Consider the following 21,616-nt stretch of genomic DNA (forward strand, 5'->3'; position numbering starts at 1 on the left):
CCTTCTTTCTTGCTCTGAACCAGGGAGAATCAAGTCCTTTGTCAAGATCTTTTCAGATCCTCTTCCATGCCCCCCCCGCCCCGATATTCACATCCTATTATACCCCTCACTGTAGTAACTGTAGGGCTCTAGGCAAACTAATCACAGGAGAAATTTCTCTAAAGTCACAGTTTACCTAAAAAGGGCATAAAATGACATTTGTGTTTGCATTAAATGCCTTATTTCTAAAAGAAGTACTTCTAAAAGAATTAAGCTTTAGAGAAGCATTCTAAAGCAATATACAAGCTTCCTATGGTTGACATGTCGAAAAACACAGCAACTTGCTTTTTCATAGCACCTATAGCTCTGGAATGTGTGTGTGTGTGGGGGGGGGTTTATGTGTGCATCTTCCTCTCCTAGATATTTAAGTTGGTCTAGCTCTGTCCCCAGTGCCTGGCACATGATGTGACATTCAGAAGGCATTCATTAAATAAAGGCATCACAAAATGCTAAGAGTAGACCTTATGGATGAATGCACACGACTTTGCACAAAGGATTGAGTGAAGTCATTCAGAGTAGTGTGAATAGGAAGCTAATCAGCCTTAAGCAGAAGTAAGACATATGTAAAACTTATTTGTCTGCTTTTCCTAGAATCATCTAGAGACCTTAAGTGCCTAATCTTGATGGTGTTATATATCAAAACGCTCCCTTTATCTAGGTCTGGTTCTCAGTTCTGAGAGAATGTGTTAAGTCAACTCAAAACCAAATATAATAACACATGGCAAAGAACATGAACCTCTACCCCTTGATATCCATGTGTGATGACTTTACATCAAATACAGCTAATACACAGGCCTGAAGTCATTCCTGGGATCAGAGGACCTTCATAATTCATCTCAAATCATGGCCCATAGAGAATACCTCTTGCCAGATGAAGACTGAACCCCATAAACAGCTCATTTTTAAAAAGAAAAAAACACATAAAAAGACTAAGATGCCTTCAAGTCTTACTATTTTATCACTAAAATTCTTCAACTTGGGTAAATGTGATAGGCCTTCTTTATGTATCTCTGATTTCTTCTTTTTTATTATAACTTTATTGGACTTACTTTTTACATCCATTTCTAGATGCAAATAAATGTGAATACAATTGTCAGCGTATTCCACAGTTCTACAAGTATGGTTTAAGGACTCTTCCTGGGCTGGCTCCTTCTCCATAATTGTTGCGGTTTTAGTGTGAGTTTTTAGATTGCAGCTTGTGTTATATTCTTCCAAGTTGTCAACAATAGGCGTTAGGGTGACATTAAAATATTCACAAGGTGCATAAAAGTCATTGTCTTTTACTGCCATTGATCCTTTCGTGATAAGACCTAGGAAAAGATTAAAAAATTGACTTGCAAAATAGTAACTACACAAGAAAACATAATTCAACATGAATTCTACTTCTTTCTATATGAGAATATAGAGACAAGAGATGCCCACATTGAAAATAATTGTAAAAATGATTTCATACTTCAAGATTACAAAAAAGCCAGGCAAAGATAGGGCTGAAATAGGAGTGTAACCTGTAAAGAAAAACATAGACTCACAGGATGAATCATATTTTCCAAAAGCATTCACAATACTTTCCAGCCCATATGACTGTTGCAAGCACTGCAAACTGGAAGCTTTGTCTCATAGTTCTAGAGGCTGGAAATGTAAGGCCACGTTGAGGGCAGGGTTGGTTTCTTCAGAGTGTGAGGAAAAATCTCTCAGCCTCTCATGAAAAAAAATATTGCCAGATTGCTGGCAATCACTGGTGTGTGTTGCTTTGTAGACTCCAACCTTGTTTTTTGTTTTTGTTTTGTTTTTGTTTTTGTCGGTCATGGGGCTTGAACTCTGTGCCTGGGCGCTGTCCCTCAGCTCTTCAGCTCAAGGCTAGCACCCTACCACTTGAGCCACAGCACCACTTTCAGCTTTTTTCTGCTTATGTGGTGCTGGAGAATCGAACCCAGGGCCTCATGCATTCAAGGAAAGCACTCTACCACTGAGCCACCTTCCCAGCCCTCCAGCCTTGTTTTTTGCCTTCCTCTTCACTTGGTGTATGCCCTGGGATGTCTCTGTACTGGGATGCCTTCTCTTGTAAGCTGGAAATTATGGCTCGTGCCTATAAAATTACCTACTCAGGAATATGAGATTTTAGGACTATGGTTTAAAGTCAGCATGGACAGAAAAGTTCATGAGACTTTACCTCCAATTTAGTAAAAGCAAAAAACAATGCAAGACACAATGTTGAAAATTACAAGTTCCAGGGTGGCGGAGTGAGGAGTTGGGGAGGTGGGAAGGGAAGGGATGGTTGGGGAAAAACAAAGGAGGGGGTAACAATACTCAATAGGAAATGTACTCATTACCTTATTCATGTAACTGTAATCCCTCTGTACAGTATCTTTTCAATAAAAAATATATATTTTAAAAAAGAAGTTGGAGGTGTAGCTCAAGTGGTAGAGTATCAATCTTGAGTGGAAAAAAGCTAATGGATAGTGCCCAGGCCCTGAGTTCAAGCCCAAGTACAGGAAATAAATAAATAATCAGACATATTGGTTGAGGGCCATCCTAAACAAAATTGTATGTAGAATGACTATTTCTAATATCATTATTTTTAAATATTGGTGGCTAAGACTTTAATATCTAAAATTTAGAAGGACACGATTCAACATAAAGCATATTATTCTAAAACTTTGCTACACCCATAAGTAGGTGCCATTTCATTCCTTCCCCTTTGACCCTGAGAGGGGTTAAGACTTACAATCCATCAAATGCACAGCTAATAGCACTGTGAAACTAAGCCAGACACAAAAAAAGAAGTGATTTCCACTTTGTTCTTTGGAACACTAACACAGTAGTAGCCTTGAGTCACTATGAAACTGTCTGACAATCAAAGTCATCTTGCTGTTGAAAAATCCCAAATGAGCACAAGTGCAATGATGACATCATAAATGACAGCAGAGTAAAAGGGCTACCTGTGGCATGGGAGGGAATAATTGTAAGCTAGACTCCTGATGAAAAGTTAATATATAAAATATAAACACTGTTGATGGGAATGTAAAATAAAATTTTTGATAACATAAGTTATCAATAAAAATAGAGCTACCATATGCTCCCATGCAATACCATTTCCTGGTATATATCCAAAAGAATTGAAATCAGATCTCAAAGAGAGAGCTCTGCTCCCATATTCGTTGCAACGTTATCCACCATAGCAAACATAGGGAAACATCCTAAGTGCCCATTGATAGATAAATAGATAAGGAAATTTGCCAGGTACATGCACACAAACACCACACATGTGTACACTTGCATGCACACTCACACAATGTTATTTAGCCTTGACAAAGAAAGAAATTCTGTCACTGTAGCAACATGAATGAACTCAGGGGACAGTATGCAAAATGAAATAAGTCAGACACAGAGCAAATACTGCATGATTCTCCTTATCTGCAGCATCTAAAGAAGCCAAAGTAGAGCTGGGAATGTGGCTTAGTGTAGAGTGCTTGCCTAGCATGTAAGAAGCCCTGGGTTTGATTCCTCAGGAACACATAAACAGAAAAAGCTGGAAGTGGCGCTGTGGTTCAAGTGGTAGAGTATTAGCCTTGAGCAAAAGAAGCTCAGGGACAGTGCCCAGGCCCCAGGACTGGAATGAATAAATAAATAAATAAACAAATAAATAAAGTGGCCAAACTATTAGAAACAGGTTGTAGAATAGGGGTTGCTAAATGTGGGGGGGGGGGTAAAGGAAAAATGGGGAGCTGCTAAGGGTTATACAGTTTCAGCTATGGGAGTGATCAAGTTTTAGGGCTCTGCTGTCTATACTGCAAGGCATCCATTGTTAACAATATGGTACTCTACACTTTGAATTTTGTTGAGACTAGACATCATGATAAGTGTTCTTAGCAAAATAACAAAACTAAGAGAACACTTATAGAAAAACTTCTGAGATTTCATGAAGAGAGAGATGCCCACTTATTGCAGGCTACTCTGCTTCCCTCTGTTTCAATCTCTGCCACTGTCTAACACCAAAAAGATCAAACACTCCAGGCCAGAAATGTCCAACTATGTCCATATGCCCATTCTGGATTTCCTTCCAAGGAGAAAGAGGCAGGCAGGCAGGCAGGCAATGTACATTACAATAGTATTTTGAAAATAGATCTTTTGTTATCGATAAATCAACCTAAACTAAAAACAGTCCTGTGATACCATTCATCCAAAGTCACACTACTGAGTGTGTCAGTGGCACTGGATTTTTAACAGAATAAGTTAATTCACACTTGGGAAGTTTTATTCTCCCCACCACCACCCCCCCCCCCCCGGCTACCCCCCTTCCGATTCAGTTTGGGTTTACCTTTTGACAATTGTTCCTTAGAAACGAAATCCTTGTTTCCTTTGGATTCACAAACCAAATACAGGGAGCACGTTGTAAATTTACTTGTGATGTTTTGGCAAGCCTTAGTGACATTTGGGAAATTGGAATATTTTGGAAAGATTCCCATAAGAGTCTGGTTTTCCCTTATTGGTAGCAGGAAAGTCACAGAAGAAAAATTTAAAGACAGTGAATATGTGAAATTAGAGAGTACACATACTTCCAGACAGGATAGCTCCAGTGTTCTTCCTGTTAAAAAAAAAAAAGAAGAAGAAGAAAGAACTAAAAAGTACTTTCTTTACTGTGGAATTTTTGAGGCTTGGGCATTTAAACATACAATAAGATTTCTTTCTTTCTTAGTAATATTTTTAGCTTATTCCTGACAAGATTTTGTTTTTACATGAGTTAGTATCTTAGCATCTACTTCATTTATTTCTTTTTAAAACTCATCAACATTTCCTTAATTTTCAGAGGAAGTTATCTATTAGAGGAATACTTGGAGATCCTAGCATTTTTACCAGTCTCTGTTTTGGAAGTTTTTCAACAGCCAACCCTTGGGTTTTCTGAATCCATCTGTTCCAAAATAAACATATCAATTGCATAGAGTTATTTCTCTGTAGTTTCCCAAATTATTTCTCTGTGATTCCTAACCCCACTGTAACAAATTGCCACAGCCTGAGTAGCTTGAAATAAGAAAAACTCATTCTCACCCACTTCTGGAAAATAGTTCAACACAGGTTACATTTGACTGAAATCAAGACATCTGCAAGACGATGATCCAGCTGCAAGCTGCAGGAAAGAAGCAATTCCTTGGCCCTCCCCCAGTTTCCCATGGTTGCCAGCATCCTTTGGCTTCTGGCCTAGCACTTCAAGGCCTGGCCATTGTTTCTGGGTCACCTTGACTTTTCTGTAACTTTCTTTTACTCTTCTGCCTATACTAATTCTCCCTTTTCCTCTTCCTTATAAGAATATTTGTGATTGGAATGAGTGCTCACAAACGTTTGTTTTTACAAAAACCAATAGGGATGCTGTGTCTCAGGTAGTCGAGTGCTAACCTTGAGCACAAAGAGGCTCAGAGAGAGTACCCGGGCCCTGAGTTCAAGCCCCATAACCGACAAAAAAAAAGTGAAATTTAATCAGGTTATTGCTCTATTTTAGATTTGGAATGTCTCCCAAAGGCCCACAGTCCCCCAAATGACCCCCTCAGGCAGCAGGTTGGCAATGTTGGGATGTGATGGAAAGGTAAGGTTTAATGAGAGATCTTAGGTCATTGTAGGTGTGTCCTCAGAGGGTGGAATGGAACTTCTTTCTTCCTTTTTTGATCCCAACTGTGAGGTGAGCTGCCTTTTCTGCCAGGCACTCTGTCCTGATTATCTGTATCAACACAGACCCAAATAGATACAAACCTCCAAAATGCTGAGCAAAACTAACTCTTCTCTTGATAAACTGATTAAACTCAGGTATTTGTTACAGTAGTGGAAAGATGACTGCAGATAAGCATATGTATATAACAAAAGAACACTGAGTTCAGAAACCACAGAGACTCTGATGCTGTTTCTGTCTCAAGCCAAGGCACTGAGACAATTTTCTTCATCTGCATGAAATGAAAGGAATAACTCTGGGTTTCATGGTTAATAACTCTGCTATCAACCACATGGATTTATAAGAGTATCGAGGGGTATTTTACCTATGAAATGCTTTTGATATTTGTGTGCATAAATGTGTGCATATTATTTAAAATGTAAACCTATATTCCAAGGTAAAAATTAAATATTTATTTTTTAGCTAGAAGAGACTCTTCTGTAACTTAATACAAATAAGCGAAGCTCACTATGAAAAAAATGAGAGGCAAAGGGTAAGCCAATTCAACAGTTATAGTTACTAAACATTATATTGGAAATGAACTTTACAAAACTGGGAGAAAATTAGGAAGTGACATGGTTCAAAAAGAAACGTACTCATCTCTGATTTATGTAACTGTAACCCTTCTGTATATCACCTTTATGATAAAATTTAAATTAAAACAATGAGAGTCCTCACAAAGCCATAATGATCAGAAAGGAACAGGAAATAGATCTTCAGTCATTTGTTAGCAGGAGGAAATGTCAAAGGGCCAATTCCACGTTTATGTGGCTTATTTACCATCTCTCGTAGCCATAGGGGACAAAATGTTTGACAACTGCTAATAAAAACAAGAAACACAATAAAAGAGTATTTCATTACTTCATCTTAGTGCACACTTAAAGTCAAACTAGTGATTGATATTAAGCTATTTTTAATTGGTGGAATTTGTATTTTAATAGCTATCCCCTAAGTGTTTACTTACTGGTAATTTTTATTATTATTTAATAAACTCAGTTTCTAGCCCTCTATATTTGAAATTGCTTGTGGAATAATTTGCATATAATTTGCAGCTATAAAGAAATTTCAAAATCGAGTAGTTATAAGGTCTTTGAGAGGAAATGGAATTTTACTCAAGTATACAATTTTAGTCTTTCTAACATAGTTATAGTCAAAGTCATAACCAAATTACAACTGTTATGAAAATATTGCCTTCAGTAATAATGCCGAAGGAAGGAGAAAGAAAAGCATCATCTGAAAGAACTCTGTAATTTTTTTTGCTTTTATAATATTACTAAACCCCATGAAAAACTTATTTCTTTCCATCTTTCCATTTTCCTTACTAGCCTTTTCTAGCTTATGAAAATTTCAGTTTCTTCAATTTATATTGCTACAATGTGACCTAGAGAGGTATGGAAGACAATTTAACTGTCAGTATTGCACTCTCCTTCTTCAATAGGTGACCAACTGGGTTTTCTGGAATTGATAGTATGTCCTTTATATTTAACTATCGGTACCTTTTATTATGGTTTTCAACCTTGGTTTTAAATAATTCTATCAGAAAAGAAATAAATGCAGAATGTATCCTTTCCAGGAAAGGATAATAATAATTCTTCTCAAGCCACTTTGGTCATTGGGTGGGCTATATGTCCTCATCTCCATAAAACAAGATTTATGAATTTAACTACTACCATTAATATTACTGGGAGTCTGACATCTGAGTTCTCACCCTGGGAGATAGAAGGCAGACATCCCAGAATTACTTCAGGACTGGAGCTATGACCTCTTAGAGGAAGGACCCAAGACATTAAAGAGAGTTAGGAAACTACATGAAAATAGAGGACAAAATCAATTACTTTTTCTTATTATTACTTATTATTTTATTTTGCCAAGCTTGGGGCTTAAACTCAAGGCCTGGGCACTGTCCCTGGGCTTCTTTGTGCTCAAGGCTAGCAAAAAAGTGGTGCTAGCCACGGAGCCACAGCACCACTTCCAGCTTTTTCTGAGTAGTTTATTGGAGGTCAGAGTCTCACAGACTTTCCTGCTCAGGCTGCCTTTGAACCACAATCCTCAGATTTCAGCCGGTGTAGCTAGGATTACAAGTGTGAGCCACCAGGTACCAGCTTATTTTTCTTTTTAAAGAAAAGCAAATAAGACAAAATACCAACTATCTTATTTATATAGCCTTCCCCCCCACCCCCCCAGAGCTGAGGATCAAACTCAGGACCTTGCACTCACTAGGCAAACACTCCTCCACTGAACTAAGTCCCCAACCCCATAACTATCTTATTTTATTTCTGAACTTCTATTATAAAAATATATGCATTCATAAGATGTATTATGTTACTTAAAGATGAATGAAAATAAACAAATGCCTGTGTACTTATTGCCCAGATTAGCACATTTTAGAACTATCCACATCTAGGTATGAATAAATGGTGTGTTTTTATTGTGCTCGTTCTAGGATTTGAACACAGGGCCCAGGTACTGTCCCTTGGCTTTTTTTTGCTCAAGGCTAGTAACTTTTCCACATAAGCCACAGCTATACTTCCAGCTTTTTGGTGGCTAATTAAAAATAAGAGTCTCGCTGCTTCTTCTGCCTGGGCTGACTTGGAAATGCAATCCTCAGAACTCAGCTAGGATTGCAGGCATGAGCCACTGGCATCCAGTTTCTTTTTGCCTTTTTTATGTTTTATGTTTTAGACATGTTGATACATACAGCTGTAGTTAATTGTTTGTGGTATTCTTATGGAATACCATATATTCACACCATAGTTATTATTCATTTTGACAGTGAATAATTGGGTTGTTTCCATGGTGTAGCTGTTATGAATAATGCTGCTATGAACTGTAATTTTTATATGTTGCTGATAGGAATGTAAAATAGTACAACTTACTTTAGGGAACAGATTTTCATTTCTTATAAGTTAAATAGCATACTTTCTGTAGAACCCCAAAATTCCACTCCAAGGAATACACTACACAAGAGAAATAGAAACATACATCCATACACAATGAGATGCCTGAAGATGAATTTTTAATGGTAGTTTTAAAGATTTATAAGCGCCAAGAACTGGAAACGATCCAAATTTTCAACATCTAATGATTATACAAACAACTTCGAACATATCTATGCAATGGGTATCACTCGGCCAAAAAGAAAGGAAGCAGACGGAACAGCATGATGAATTCTGAAGGCATTAGGCCAAGTCAAAGAAGCCAGCCACAAGTGACTATGTACCACATGTCTCCATGGGTATACAACTGCTAACATGCAGTGTGTTGGCCTAGAGAGAAAGCTCTTCTGTAAAGGAGCAACAGGGGAATTTTACAAGTGATGGAAAGTTTTATATTTTAATTTTAGTGGAAATGACACTGGTGCATACACTTGTGAAAAATTATCAACCTATACCCTTCAAATGGAAGCATGTCGAGAAATGTCTGTTCAAATCTTTTGCCTACTTTTCCCCTTTGGATTATTTGTGCTCTTGTTATTGAATCTTAAAAAAGTATATTCTATGTTTTAGATCTTAACTTCTTTTTTCACTAGGTGTCTGGCTTACAAATGTTTTCTCCTGTTTTTGTTTTTAACCTTATTGATTGCTCACTGTAAAGAAGACTTTTAGATGAGGCAATTCCATTTGGGTTTGGTTTTGCTTTTGCTTTTTGCCCGTACCAGGGTTTGAACTCGGTCCCTTGTGCTTGCTCAGATGGCTTGTTCAGCTGGCACCCTACAATTTCAGAGATGGCTCCAACTTGGCTTTTTGCTAGATATTTTGGAGATAGAGTCTCTTGGACTTTTCTGCTTATGTTGCTTCAACCCACAACCACCTGGATCTGACTGACGCCTAGCTTTCGCTTTGGGGATCTATACAAAAATCATTACCTAGATTAATCAAGGAATTTTTCTTCTATGTTTTCTTCTAAAACTTTTAAGTTTCTAATCCATTTATAATCCATTTTCAGTTTATTTTTTATCTGTACTTTTTATTCATGGGGAGAGGAGTCTGTTTTGCAAAAGATAGTGCTCTATCACTTGAGTCACAGCTCTACTTCCAGTTTTTGGATAGATGTAAGAGTCTCACAGGCTTTGCTGCCTGGGCTGATTTCAAACTGTGGTCCTCAGATCTCAGCCTCCTGAGTAGCTAGGATTAAAGGGACCCCACTTAATTCTGTGTGTTTTTCTCTTACCTGTTAACATTATGTTTTTATAATAGAAACATTTTTTAGATAGATTCTCATGAATTTTTTGGCTGGGGGGGCCTAGAACTGTGATCCTTGTGATCTCAGCCTCCTAAGTAGCTGTGGTTACAAATGTGAGCCACTGGCTATTATTAATGTTTTAGAGAAAGTTTTTTTGTGTGTATGTGCCAGTTCTGGGGCTTGAACTCAGTTCTTAGGCACTGTCCCTGAGCTTTTTTGGCTCAAGGCTAGCACTCATCACTTGAGCTACAGCTACACTTCCAACTTTTTAGTAGTTAATGTGGAGATAACAGTTTCACAAACTTTCCTGCCCAGGCTAGCTTCACACTGAATTCTCGGATCTTAGCCTCCTGAGTAGCTAAGATTATAGGAGTAAGCCACCGCACCTGGGTTCTCTTTGAAATGTTTAAGGAAGGAAAATGAATTATTATATATAAAAATATTTGGCATAGTACTTTGTGCCTAGTTCCTATAATTTGTAAATTTTTCGTAATTATGTGCCAGACCACCTATAATCCTAGAACTTGGGAAGTTGGAGTGATAACATCACTTGAGCCCAGTTGGAGTGATAACATCACTTGAGCCCAAAAGTTTGAGAACAGCTTGGGCAATATAGTGAGAACCCATCTCAAAAGAAAAAAAATTAAGCAGGGTATGGTGGTATACTGATGTAATCTCAGCCACTAGGAAGATGGAGAAGACAGGAAGATCTCTAGTTCAAGTTAAACCCAGGCAAAGTAGTGTAATCCTGTCTCTAAACTACAATTTAAACAAGAAGCCCTCCTATTTGAACCTGACAAGCACAAGGTCCCAGGTTCAATCCCTAGTACCATCAAAAAAGAAAAAAGAAAAACGAAGTAATAACGCTAGGGCCCTCTCCTCACTAGAGATAACACATTATAATTTTATTAGCTAGTCAATACGAAAGCAACATGTCCATTTTGAGAACAGGGAGATTGATTGCCATTACCCTTGATGTACCACTGCTCTTTATAATAGACATATAAATACTATGATCAGCTGTTACCGTACTTCAGGGTTTATCCTGTAATTTGCAAGTCAATTTCCTTTATCCCTGTTGTCTCCAATTTTACTGTTCCTTATACTACAACTTCTCTCACCAAAAGTTCAGGAATAGGAAGTGAAAGCTGGTAATCTTTGTTTATGAGGTTGACTCTTCAAAGTAGGTGAAGAAAATTAGACCGAGGGGCTGGGCTCTGCCCTCTTCCTGTCCTGCATTGCTGCAAGTTCCTTGTGAATCCCTTGTCAACACTACTGTGCCTGGTTTCAGGAATTATTGAACTATTGATTTGAAAACATACTATTTGAAAATCAGTAATAATCATGGCTTCTCTACTAAAGTGCTCCTGTCAGGAAGTAAGGAGGAATCACTTGAGTTCTGCAAGTTGTTATTTTTCTTGGCAGGTGGGAATAGAAGGATCATGTATTCAAGGCAACTCTGAAAGCAACATTTATATTCCCATACCCTCCTTTTCACAGCCCTAATTTCGTATCTGCAGTGCTACATTTAATTGCTTGTCAATCAGTCCACGGCCTGACTCAAAGCACTGGAAGGAAGACTTGACTTTCATTTTTGTACTCCAGGGTTCCTGGCACAGTAAAAGTTCTTGACAAGTGAAAGAATAAATAAGTAAATGGTCATCAGGATTTATATAAGATTAAACTTAGTCTCTTAAGTACTTAAGTCCAACAGAAGTAGACTGGGAAGGGGTTTTTGTCTTGTTTGTGTGTTTTGTGTGTGTGTGCTAGTACCGGGGTGTGAATTCAAAGCCTCTCTTCCTCTGCAGGCACTCTACTGATTTAGACACACCTCCAATTCCAGTTTTTTGGGGGGTGTTTTTTTCCTGGTTAACTAGAGATCTCATGAATTTTTCTGTTTGGGCTGGCTTCAAACCAGGGTCCTTAGATCTCAGCCTCCTAACTATCTAAGATTACAGGTGTGAACTACCAAGTACCCAGCTATGGATTGGTGAATCCTCTAATTGCAATAAATTGCTTCTTTAAGTGCAAGAAGCTCTGAATATATATATCTCAGTTGCCATCTGTATCTCCATGTTCTGCATGCAGTATCAGTGTATCAAACTATGACATTAACTGTTGTAACTCAGGTGCCTTTTGAATGACCAAGAAGGTTAAAAGCATTGCTTTCCAGTGCATACTAATGCCAGCCAAAAGATTCCAAAACCATTTCAAAAGTTTCTTTTCTTAAAGTTAGACTGAGTAACCTTACAGTGTAACATCATGATAGTTCAATATTCCTACTAATGATTATTCTGCAGCTCAGAGATATTCCAGATGAAAAATGATCAAACATGATGTTATGTTTTTTAACTTAGGACATCAGAAGATTTATTATTTCACAATCAAATATATTAAGCCTTGCGACTACATCGTTCCTCATTAAGATTCCCTTTGAATCCATTTGACACGTTAAAAATAGGAAACCAGTACATAACTTATGAGTAAAAATCATTTTATGATGTTTAATCTCAGAAATCAAAGTGAATAGAACAACAAAAAAATAAAAAAGGAAAAAAGAATTCAAGTAACTGACAGGATAAGACTAGATCAGAAAATCCCAAAGTTAATTTTCCTTCTTTTAGAATATTTATGTTGTTCTCTAAGTAATTTTTCCAGAGACTTTATTCTATGAAATAGACTACTTCACAACTTATTTCCTAGACTAACTAGTATTGTGATTCAAAGCTAATTTGTATCCTGGAATAGTGGCTCAAGTCTGCAATCCTAGCTACTTGAGAGGTAGAGATTGAAGGATTGAAGTTCAAATCCAGCCCAGACTGAAAAAAAAAAGAGTTTTTAAAGCTTCTTCTCATGGATGGATATGGTGGCCTAGACTCTCATGTGAGCAATGCAGAAGAGCACAAGTAACAGAATCACAACCCAGACTGTGATCCACTTCAAAATAACCAACACAACCAGGAGCAGGTGGCTTATGCATGTCATCCTAGCCACTCAGGTGGCTGAGATCTTAGAATCAAGATGCAAAGCCAGCCAATGCAGAAAAGTCTGTGAGATTCTTAGTTCCATCTAACCACCAAAAAATACAGAGAGAGTGGGAAGAGACAAAGAGTGATCCAGAAGTAGAACTATGGCTCAAATAGTAGAGCACAGCAAAAAAGCTCAAGGACAGTGGCCAGGTCCAGAGTTGAAGACCCAGGACTGGCACAAAAATAAAGTACTATAAAATAACACAAAAAAAGGGCTGGCAAAATGGCTTAAGTGGTAGAGCACATACGTGCCTAGCAATTGCAGGGCTCTCTGAGTTGAAACCCCAAAGGGGAACAAAAAAAGCTCAATTTATAAAAGCAATCCTTACATTCAAATTTTCTTAGTTAAATCAATATAGACTCTATCAATACATTTCTGGTAACACATAAACCATTATTATTATACTATTGAATATGTGAAAGATTCACCTAATATTTATGGTTGCTCTGTGTAAAATTCTTTCTACCACTAACTCAAGAAAAGACAATAGTTTTCAAACATTTTTGTTTGTTGACCCACAATAGGGATCATTTGAATCAAAATTCCCAAAGAAATCTATCACCCCAAGAAGTAAGGAAGAATGATGTAGGCTATATTGTGTGTGTATTTGTATGTGTATGTGCATATGCATGCCAGTACTGGGACTTGAACTCATATTATTGCCCTTGCTCAACTTTTTTGCGCAAAGATGGCACTTTATCATTTGAGCCATACCACTACTATCTGTGTTACTCTTGAACCAGGAAAAGAGAAAGGATTCTTTTCAGCCTGGGAAGGCAGCAAAAGTAGAATTGTGAGTTTGTGTAATCAGTTATGAAATTAAGAGAACAAACATCATAAATGCTAGCTGATCATCGTCAAGATGAAGAACTGGCATATTACTACTAAGCCAAGGTGGATTTTATTTAAAAAGCCAAAAAAAAAAAAAAAAAAAACCCAAACCAACCTCTTTTTTTCTACCACAAATACAAGAGCCATCTCTCCCTATGAATTTCTATGAGCTTTCTGGCTTCTTTATATTAAGGCCCTGTGTCACACTGTGAGAAACAACACCAGAACAAACAATGTGTCTGCCCCCCCCAAAAAAAAAACACTTGAACAATTTTGTGGAGTTACCAATTTCCATGAAACCCTAAGCAATAGTTAACAAGTCATTCATTAATCTTCTCTGAGCCAATTACCTGGTTTTTAGTCAATTTAACCTAAAATTTAGGAAGTGATACATATAAACAGAAAGAAAAGTCTGCTTTAGATGATTTCTAAATTGGCTTTCAGTCCATGAAAGCTTACAAATACACTTTGTTTACTTCATTCTCTTTATAACACATTTTCACCCAGTGAAATCAAGCATTAAACATGTATGTTAGGGTTGCTTGATCTGAGCAGCACAATAACAACAAACAAAAAAGAAATGTAAAAATGCAGTCATTTGCAAAATTGCAGTCACTGTGTTTTTGGGCAAAGATATTTTTGTCTGACTTTTTAACAGCACCTAATATGCATCACTAAATGATCACTGCAATGTGTTATCAAATATAATTAGCAAAAAATACTTTTATCTGGCTACTTCCCATCACATATAGGCAACAATAAATATTCATTACAGCAATTCATCAAATGGAAATTTTCCCCTAATTTTAATAAATCCATGGGGTTTCTATGATAGAACACAAGCGTTTTCCTTTTCCTTTACTTCTTATTAAACACTAAAGGGTGCAGTGCCATCCAAACACTCACATTAATGAGTTTTTATATCTTTTACTATTTTTATATCTTTTACTACGATATAAAAATAGTTTAAATTTACCTTTATTTCTTTTCCTAACCTAAGTTTCAATAATCATACAATTATCTGAGTGTTCAGAGATTCAGTTCCATTTTTCACTAGTCATATACACATGTCATTTGTGCACACAACTTCTTTGCTTTAGATTTTTAAAATATCTAAGCACTTCTTTTTTCAAAAATAGTATAGTCACAACATTGTTTTGATAGAGGGAAATTGATTCGAAACTCAACATAGAATTTAGTACAGAAAATGTTACTTCCTTTATTAATTAACTCCAGAACATAAAAACAAACTTAAAACTTTAGGGGAGGAAGCTGTTTCAAAGAATGAAATAATGTAATGATCTTATTACAAACTCAATGCTGGAAATCTAGACTACACATTTTAAATACTCCTTTCCATTTTGGTGCATGCTACAACAAAGTAGGATGAATAAGATAGCAGAGCTGTGTAACAGACATCTAACTGCCATCCATTTTCCTTTGCTTAATTCTCAAAGGCAGAACTTCAGCTGAGACAGCATGTACCCAGGAAGACCTTTTCTGTCACTGTAAGCTGGCAACCGTTAAAAATTAGGAAGGAAGAGCTAGATTGCATAGATTTTTATACTTACCTTGTGGTGTCTTGAAATATTCTGGCAAAATTAAAATGAATGTGATCGCTACTGCCACAAATAACTTAAGGAGCACTGTTTGGGGCATGTCTGTTCACAGGGTACAAGTGTGTTTCATTCAGTACATTGATGCCATCTTGCTTCCTGCTTCAACTTTCACCTCCACAGGACACTAAGTTACTGCAACTCACCCACACTCACTTCCTTTTGGGTAAGACAAAAAAAAAAGTCTGAAGAGAGGCTTCTTCGTTTTGAGTCATTTTCCAGTAAGCAGAGTATCCTACACAAGATAAGTAACTGATCTCAAGGAACAAAGTTGAAGCTGATTTCCCCTGTACTTACCACTGTTTGGGGAGAAAGATGAGCCCACACAGTTACCCCAAGTCAGATGATGAAAGTCAGTAATGGCCAGGGTTACAGACATCATTCATTCATTCATTTCTTAAGTGACTTTTGCCAGATGCTTATGCCTAGAAGTAAATGTACACATGTAAGAATAAGCTAAAAGCTCTGTGTTAATAGAATGGAATTCATTAATGATATGCCCATAAACACTGGGATTATTGTTATAGACCCTACATTTTCTGTTTCCATTGTAAAAAAATTAATTACATTAGTCCCGATGACAGAAAATACTTAGTTTTGGTATATAAATGAAGGATAGGAAAAAAATCTATTGGAGCAAAGCATAAATTCAATATGAGCAGAGCATATGTTCAAACAAATATTTTTACTTAGAAAATCCAGAAAGCCAGCATTTTCATTGTTTTTGATTTTTTATTTAAATAAAATGGTACCAAATATTTCCAATATCTCCAAATATTCTACAACCTATCAATTGCCACTATTCCTTTTTTTTTTTTTTTTTTTTCTATTTGGCCACCCAGTCGTGGGCTTTATGGAACAGTAGGTAAACAGCAGAGGGTATGAATATTCAGTATGATGGATGAATTAACTGACCTTTCTGATTGATACAGCAATTAATGGGCAGGTGGAAATATTCTTGCCTGAATGTAAGAATAGTCACAATGGGAGTTGGAATCCAAGCATATAACTCATCTTAAGAACAGCATCAAGGACTGTTCTAAGAATGAGAGTAACTAGGCTGAAGGTGTAGCTCAAGTGGTAGAACTTTGTCCTGCCTAAGCAGGACAGTACCGCTGAAGAAGGAGGAGGAGGAGTAAGAGATAGAGGAGGGAGGGGAAAAGAAAGGGAAGAGAAAGGGAAAAGAGGGAAGGAGGGGGAAGGGGAAGAGGGAAGAGGAGAAGAGAGGAGGAAAGCAAGGAAAGAGAGGGGAGAGAAGAGAAAAGGGAAGAGAAGAGACCCACCAGTTATAGCTTGTGTTTTACACCCAATTAAACTCTACTGAAGGTCCTGTTCATTCATTCTTCCCTATCTTATAGGCTTCACTGAATAAATGGTGAACAATCTTCTATTTCACCCCTGTTTGTTTCCCTAAAGGAATATAAACATTCCAATCTTAATTTTACCCAATTTATCAACCAAATACTTACTTGATATAATAACATTATCACAAGTTAGTTATTCCTTAATCAATTTTCCCTAAAAGTCAGCTAGCTGAACCACTTCTGTTTTTCCATTTTAATTTTAACTGAAATTAGTTCTATTACTACCTGTTCCTTTCCATGTATATTTCACAACACGCTGACTCATTTGTGAATTCTTCATTTTACTTTTTTTGTTGTTATTATAAAGGTGATGTACAGAGGGTTACAGTTATATAAGTCAAGTGAAGAGTACATTTCTTTTTTTGGGGGGGCGAGGAGGTCCGGTTTGGGCCTGTACTCTGGACCTGGGCGCTGTCCCTCAGTTCTTCAGCTCAAGGCTAGCGCTCTACCACTTGAGCTACCTTCCCAGCCCATGAGTACATTTCTTTTTGGACAGCGTCGCCTCTTCCCTACCTTTCTCCCAGTTTTTCCCATCCATTCCCACCCACAGGTTGTATAGTTCATTTTCAACATAGTGTCCAGTGAGTACATTTGTTAATTCTTATGTTTATATCAGAATTGGTTGACTTCTTAGGTTGTTTTGTATTTGTTTTTTGCAGTACTATATCAGATCTGTTTGTGTGTTAGTCAATCTTCATTACTATGACAAAATGCCTGAGCTAAACAGCTTAGGAGAGGAAGTGTTTATTGGAACCCATGGCTTCAAACATTACAGTACTTGCTCACTTGACTCCATTGCTTCTGGGGGTCCATGGGTGATGAGTAAGTACATCATTATGAGGAGCATGCAGTGAAGCAAAGGTGTTTGCCTCATGGTGAACAGGAAGCAGAGAAAGACAACAGAAGTAGAGACACAGTAATCTTTTCAAGCACACACCCTCAGTGATCTAATTCCTCCAAGTAAGCCACACCTCCCAAAAACTCTACTCATCTATGAATTCATCAGTGGATTCGCCCATTGATGAAGTTAAAGTCCTCACGATCCAATCGCCTCTCAAAATCCCATCAGCTGGTAATTCAACCTTTAACAGTTAAGCCTTGGGGGACATTCTTAGGTTCAACAACACCCATGCACACATATACCAGTACCACCACTACCACCATCCTGCTCTTTCATGCTGGTTATCTTATTCTTGAGTACTTTTCTTGAGTACATTTCTCTCTAGCAGCTCCATGGGTTCTTTGTCCTAGCCTGGCTCATATGTTCTAAACCTGGCTTCTCTGGTGATGTCCAAATGGCAGAGATCATGAGAGGACTCGAAATTCCACACCCATAGCCTGGCTGCTCTAAAGACATGAGGGAGCAGCATTTCACAGCCAGCCTACAATTTTTACTTGCTGGACATTAGTGTGTTAACTCTGACTTAGCACATTTTGTGAAAATTAAATTTTTCCTCAGATATGTCAGGAATCTTATTGTCTGTGACTGGTTTTCATATTGCTAATCTACTTTTTATAAATGTTTCCAATCATTCTTTCTATAGGGAAGTGTTCACAGAACAGCCACCAATGACAAGTTCTGAATATTTACTGGATGTCTTTCAAGGCTCAGTGGCAACTCTGGTGAGCCCAGTGGCTTCCTCCTGTAATCCTAGCTACTCAGGAAGCTGAAATCTGAGGACTGTGGCTCCAACAGGCAGAATAGGCAGGAAAATCTATGAGATTCTTATCTCTGATTAACCCCACAAAAGCCTGAAGTAGATCCAGGGGCAAAGCACCAGCCCTGAGCAAAAAACTGCAAGTGAAAATTATATGTAGTTGCCTATTGTTACATAAAATAAACACTTTCATATATTACTATGGCTGGAGCTCAAGGTATTTTGCTCTTGTTTGGCTTATTTGCTCATAGCTGACAATGTACCACTTGAGCCATGCCGCCAGTCTAGCTTTCTTGCTGGTTAGTTGGAGACAGAGTCTCTTGAACTTACCTGCCTAGGCTGACTTTGAATTGAGAACCTCAGATCTCAGCCTCTTGACTAGGAAGGATTACAGAGATTAGTCCCTGGCACCCAGCTTCAGTTGTATATGTGTACACAAACAATATTTTCCATTGAATGATTTCAATATTCTATTTGAATGCTTTCAAGTCCCTTTATTATATCCTGTGCAAAGATCTATTGGGGGTCAAAAACAACATCATTCATCAATGACAGTTGTCAAACCTTTACTATGTGCTGCTGTTCAGTGTTGAATGTTTTTTTTTTGTGTTTTTTTTTTTTTTTGGTCCGGTCTTGGGGCCTGAACTCTGGGCCTGGGCACTGTCCCTCAGCTCTTTAGCTCAAGGCTAGCGCTCTATCACTTAAGCCACAGTGGAACTTCTGGCTTTTTTTTCTTTTGCTTATGTGGTGCTGAGGAATCGAACCTAGGGCCTCAGGCATGCAAGGCAAGCGCTCTACCACTGAGTCATCTTCTCAGCCCAGTGTTGAATGTTTTATATGGATTATTATATCCAATCCCTCCACAACATTAATTAATTACTTTAATTAATCCAATTTTATAGACAAAAAATATGAGGTACAGGAAAAAATGAATCAAGTAGCATGTTCAAAAATCACATAGCTAATGAAGGGTAATGCTGGGTAAGTTTTAAAGACAGTCTTGACTGCAACAATGTCCTCCACCAAGTTTTCTGTCATTCCTCTCCTCTTACACTGTGTGAGAACATGCATCAGGTGGAGACATTGATAAAGTAATCATACAAATACAATGCAGCTCCTACTATGTGCCTGGGACTGTATTCAGCCAGGATTTCTCACCGGCAGCATTTTAGAGATGTTAGGACAGGTGAGTAAGGAACTTTCCTGAACATTCTGGAATGTTCAGCAGCAGGTACAAGTAGCAGTCCTTCCCATTCCAGGTTTGACGACAACACAAAAGTCTCCAGACATGCCAAAGTCCTGGTGGGGGAAGAAAGAGGCAGGATAAAGGTGGAAGATAAAATAGCTCCCAGTTGAAAACCACTGCAGAAAACACTTCACTAATGTTAAGTCATCTAATCCTGTAATAACCCTACAAAATAGCTACTATCGTTTTTTCCATTTTAGTCACTTGAGGTCAGTTCCATTCTGGGTAATGTAATCACCCAGAAAGTGAGTTGAAAGGACAATTGATGATCTGGATCAGCCTAATTGCTTGTAATTGTCTTACTTCAAGATAATCATCTCCTTTGGCTCCAGAGCAATACTTAGATGAACACATTTTATAGGGGAAAAGATAATCTCTTTTTAACAAGGTCATTCTGAGTATGGAGAGGATCCTGGGAAGTTCCAATCTCTTTGTCCTTTTTGCAGTTAACTCAACAAATATTTACCGAACACATAAAATGTCAGGCTGCATCCTGAACCCTGCAGATACAGGAGCAAACCAGCAAAATCCTTATTCTTACGTCCTCGTGGGAGTGAACGCTCCAAGGAAAGATATAATCAAATAACTATTGAGAGTAATTTATCCTCTGGTAAAACAATCAGGCTAGGTATGAGCACATGCTAGCAGGGAGCCAGCACAGATTGGGTTAAATCCTTAATGAAGTCCCTATATGATGCTATTTACAAGACACTTGGGGAAAAGCACAACTTCAGGGGCAGAAAATAGATCACTCAGTTGCCAGAGGCTGAAGGGAAAGGGAAAGGTTAACAATAAAGAGACACGAGGGAATTTTGAAGATCATGGAAATGTTCTTGATAACATCTCCATTATGCAGGTAATTATGCAAGTACATTAACAAAATGTGCACTACAGAGGGTGGATGTTCATTCTAAATCAACAGGCATTATTCTCTGCCTCTGTGTGTGTGTCTGCCTGTGTGTCTGTGTGTCTGTGTGTCTGTGTGTCTGTCTCTGTGTCTCACACACACACACACACAGCACAGACCATTGTTTTAGAAATGGAGATTGAGAAAATAGCTCTAATGTTATTTTTTATGGTGGCAAAGGCAGGTATCTCCCCTGGGCCACAGCTTCCCAGAAGAGGAATTCAGGGAGAGAAAGAGAGAGAGAGAGAGAGAGAGAGAGAGAGAGAGAGAGAGAGAGCGTACATCCCAAGCAGCCCAGCAGGAGACAGAAGCTGCCTCATTATCATCAGTGGCTGTGGTCTGTTGTAGTGTAAGGCATAGCAGGGCACCAGGACATAAGTCACCCTCCCACAGTCAGGCAGCCGCAGGTTGCTGCTGGGTGCATCTCTCTCCCACAGGGAAGGAGATCTGCCTGATCAGCCCGCCACTGTTGAGAATGTTCAGAACTGAGATGTCACTTGGACCTCCACACTCAGGCCTCCTCAGAGCCTGGCCTTCTCACCTTGCCCACACATGGCTGCTTTGCCCACACTACCCCCATGCCAATCACTGAGAACAGCCTATGCAGGAAAGAACCTGTCGGAGCTGTTTTCCATAAAAGAGCTATGAGTCAGCCCTGCCTGCCCAGAGGGAACCCTCAGAAAATACAACCACTCTGAAATACTTTCTCCTACCACATTATTCCAGGTGCATCCATTAGGGGCATAATGAAAGGGGAAAGCATAATCCCAATACTCTTCATGTTGATAGAGTAATCTAACAACCTTTTGATTCTTTGATAAAGTAGAATCAATTGCCCTGACTGAAAGTTTCGGACCTGATAGATGGCAGCCTCAGATTTAAAACACAAACCAAAACCAACAACAACAACAAACAGACTGCAACAAGAGAATCCCTCTGAATCTCAAGCATAGCATTTCTTGATTTTTCTGGAATGGAGGAGAGAGAATGAAAAGATTGTTTCCTTCCGTCTTTGTATTTCGTAGCCGCCTATATTGACATTGAA

General features: G+C 38.2%; 1 protein-coding gene across 4 annotated transcripts in view; it reads right to left on the reverse strand.

Annotated features, from left to right (window-relative positions):
- Positions 1-15,503, reverse strand: part of Tmem156 (transmembrane protein 156) — an 88,504-nt gene extending 73,001 nt beyond the window's left edge. For 3 of the 4 annotated variants that reach the window (XM_042678182.1, XM_042678181.1, XM_042678180.1), the window contains exons 1-3: positions 15,352-15,503; positions 4,358-4,624; positions 1,089-1,349 (exon numbers count right to left, since the gene is read on the reverse strand). In XM_042678182.1, the coding sequence (XP_042534116.1) occupies positions 1,089-1,349; positions 4,358-4,624; positions 15,352-15,439 (616 nt within the window). In that variant the 5' untranslated portion in view covers positions 15,440-15,503. The remainder of the gene's footprint in view (positions 1-1,088; positions 1,350-4,357; positions 4,625-15,351) is intronic. The other variant, XM_042678183.1, reaches the window with a different exon arrangement.
- Positions 15,504-21,616: the final 6,113 nt, after the last annotated feature.

Source organism: Dipodomys spectabilis, unplaced genomic scaffold, assembly GCF_019054845.1.
Source record: "Dipodomys spectabilis isolate Male_0828 unplaced genomic scaffold, ASM1905484v1 ptg000043l, whole genome shotgun sequence".
Classification (NCBI taxonomy): Eukaryota; Metazoa; Chordata; class Mammalia; order Rodentia; family Heteromyidae; genus Dipodomys; species Dipodomys spectabilis.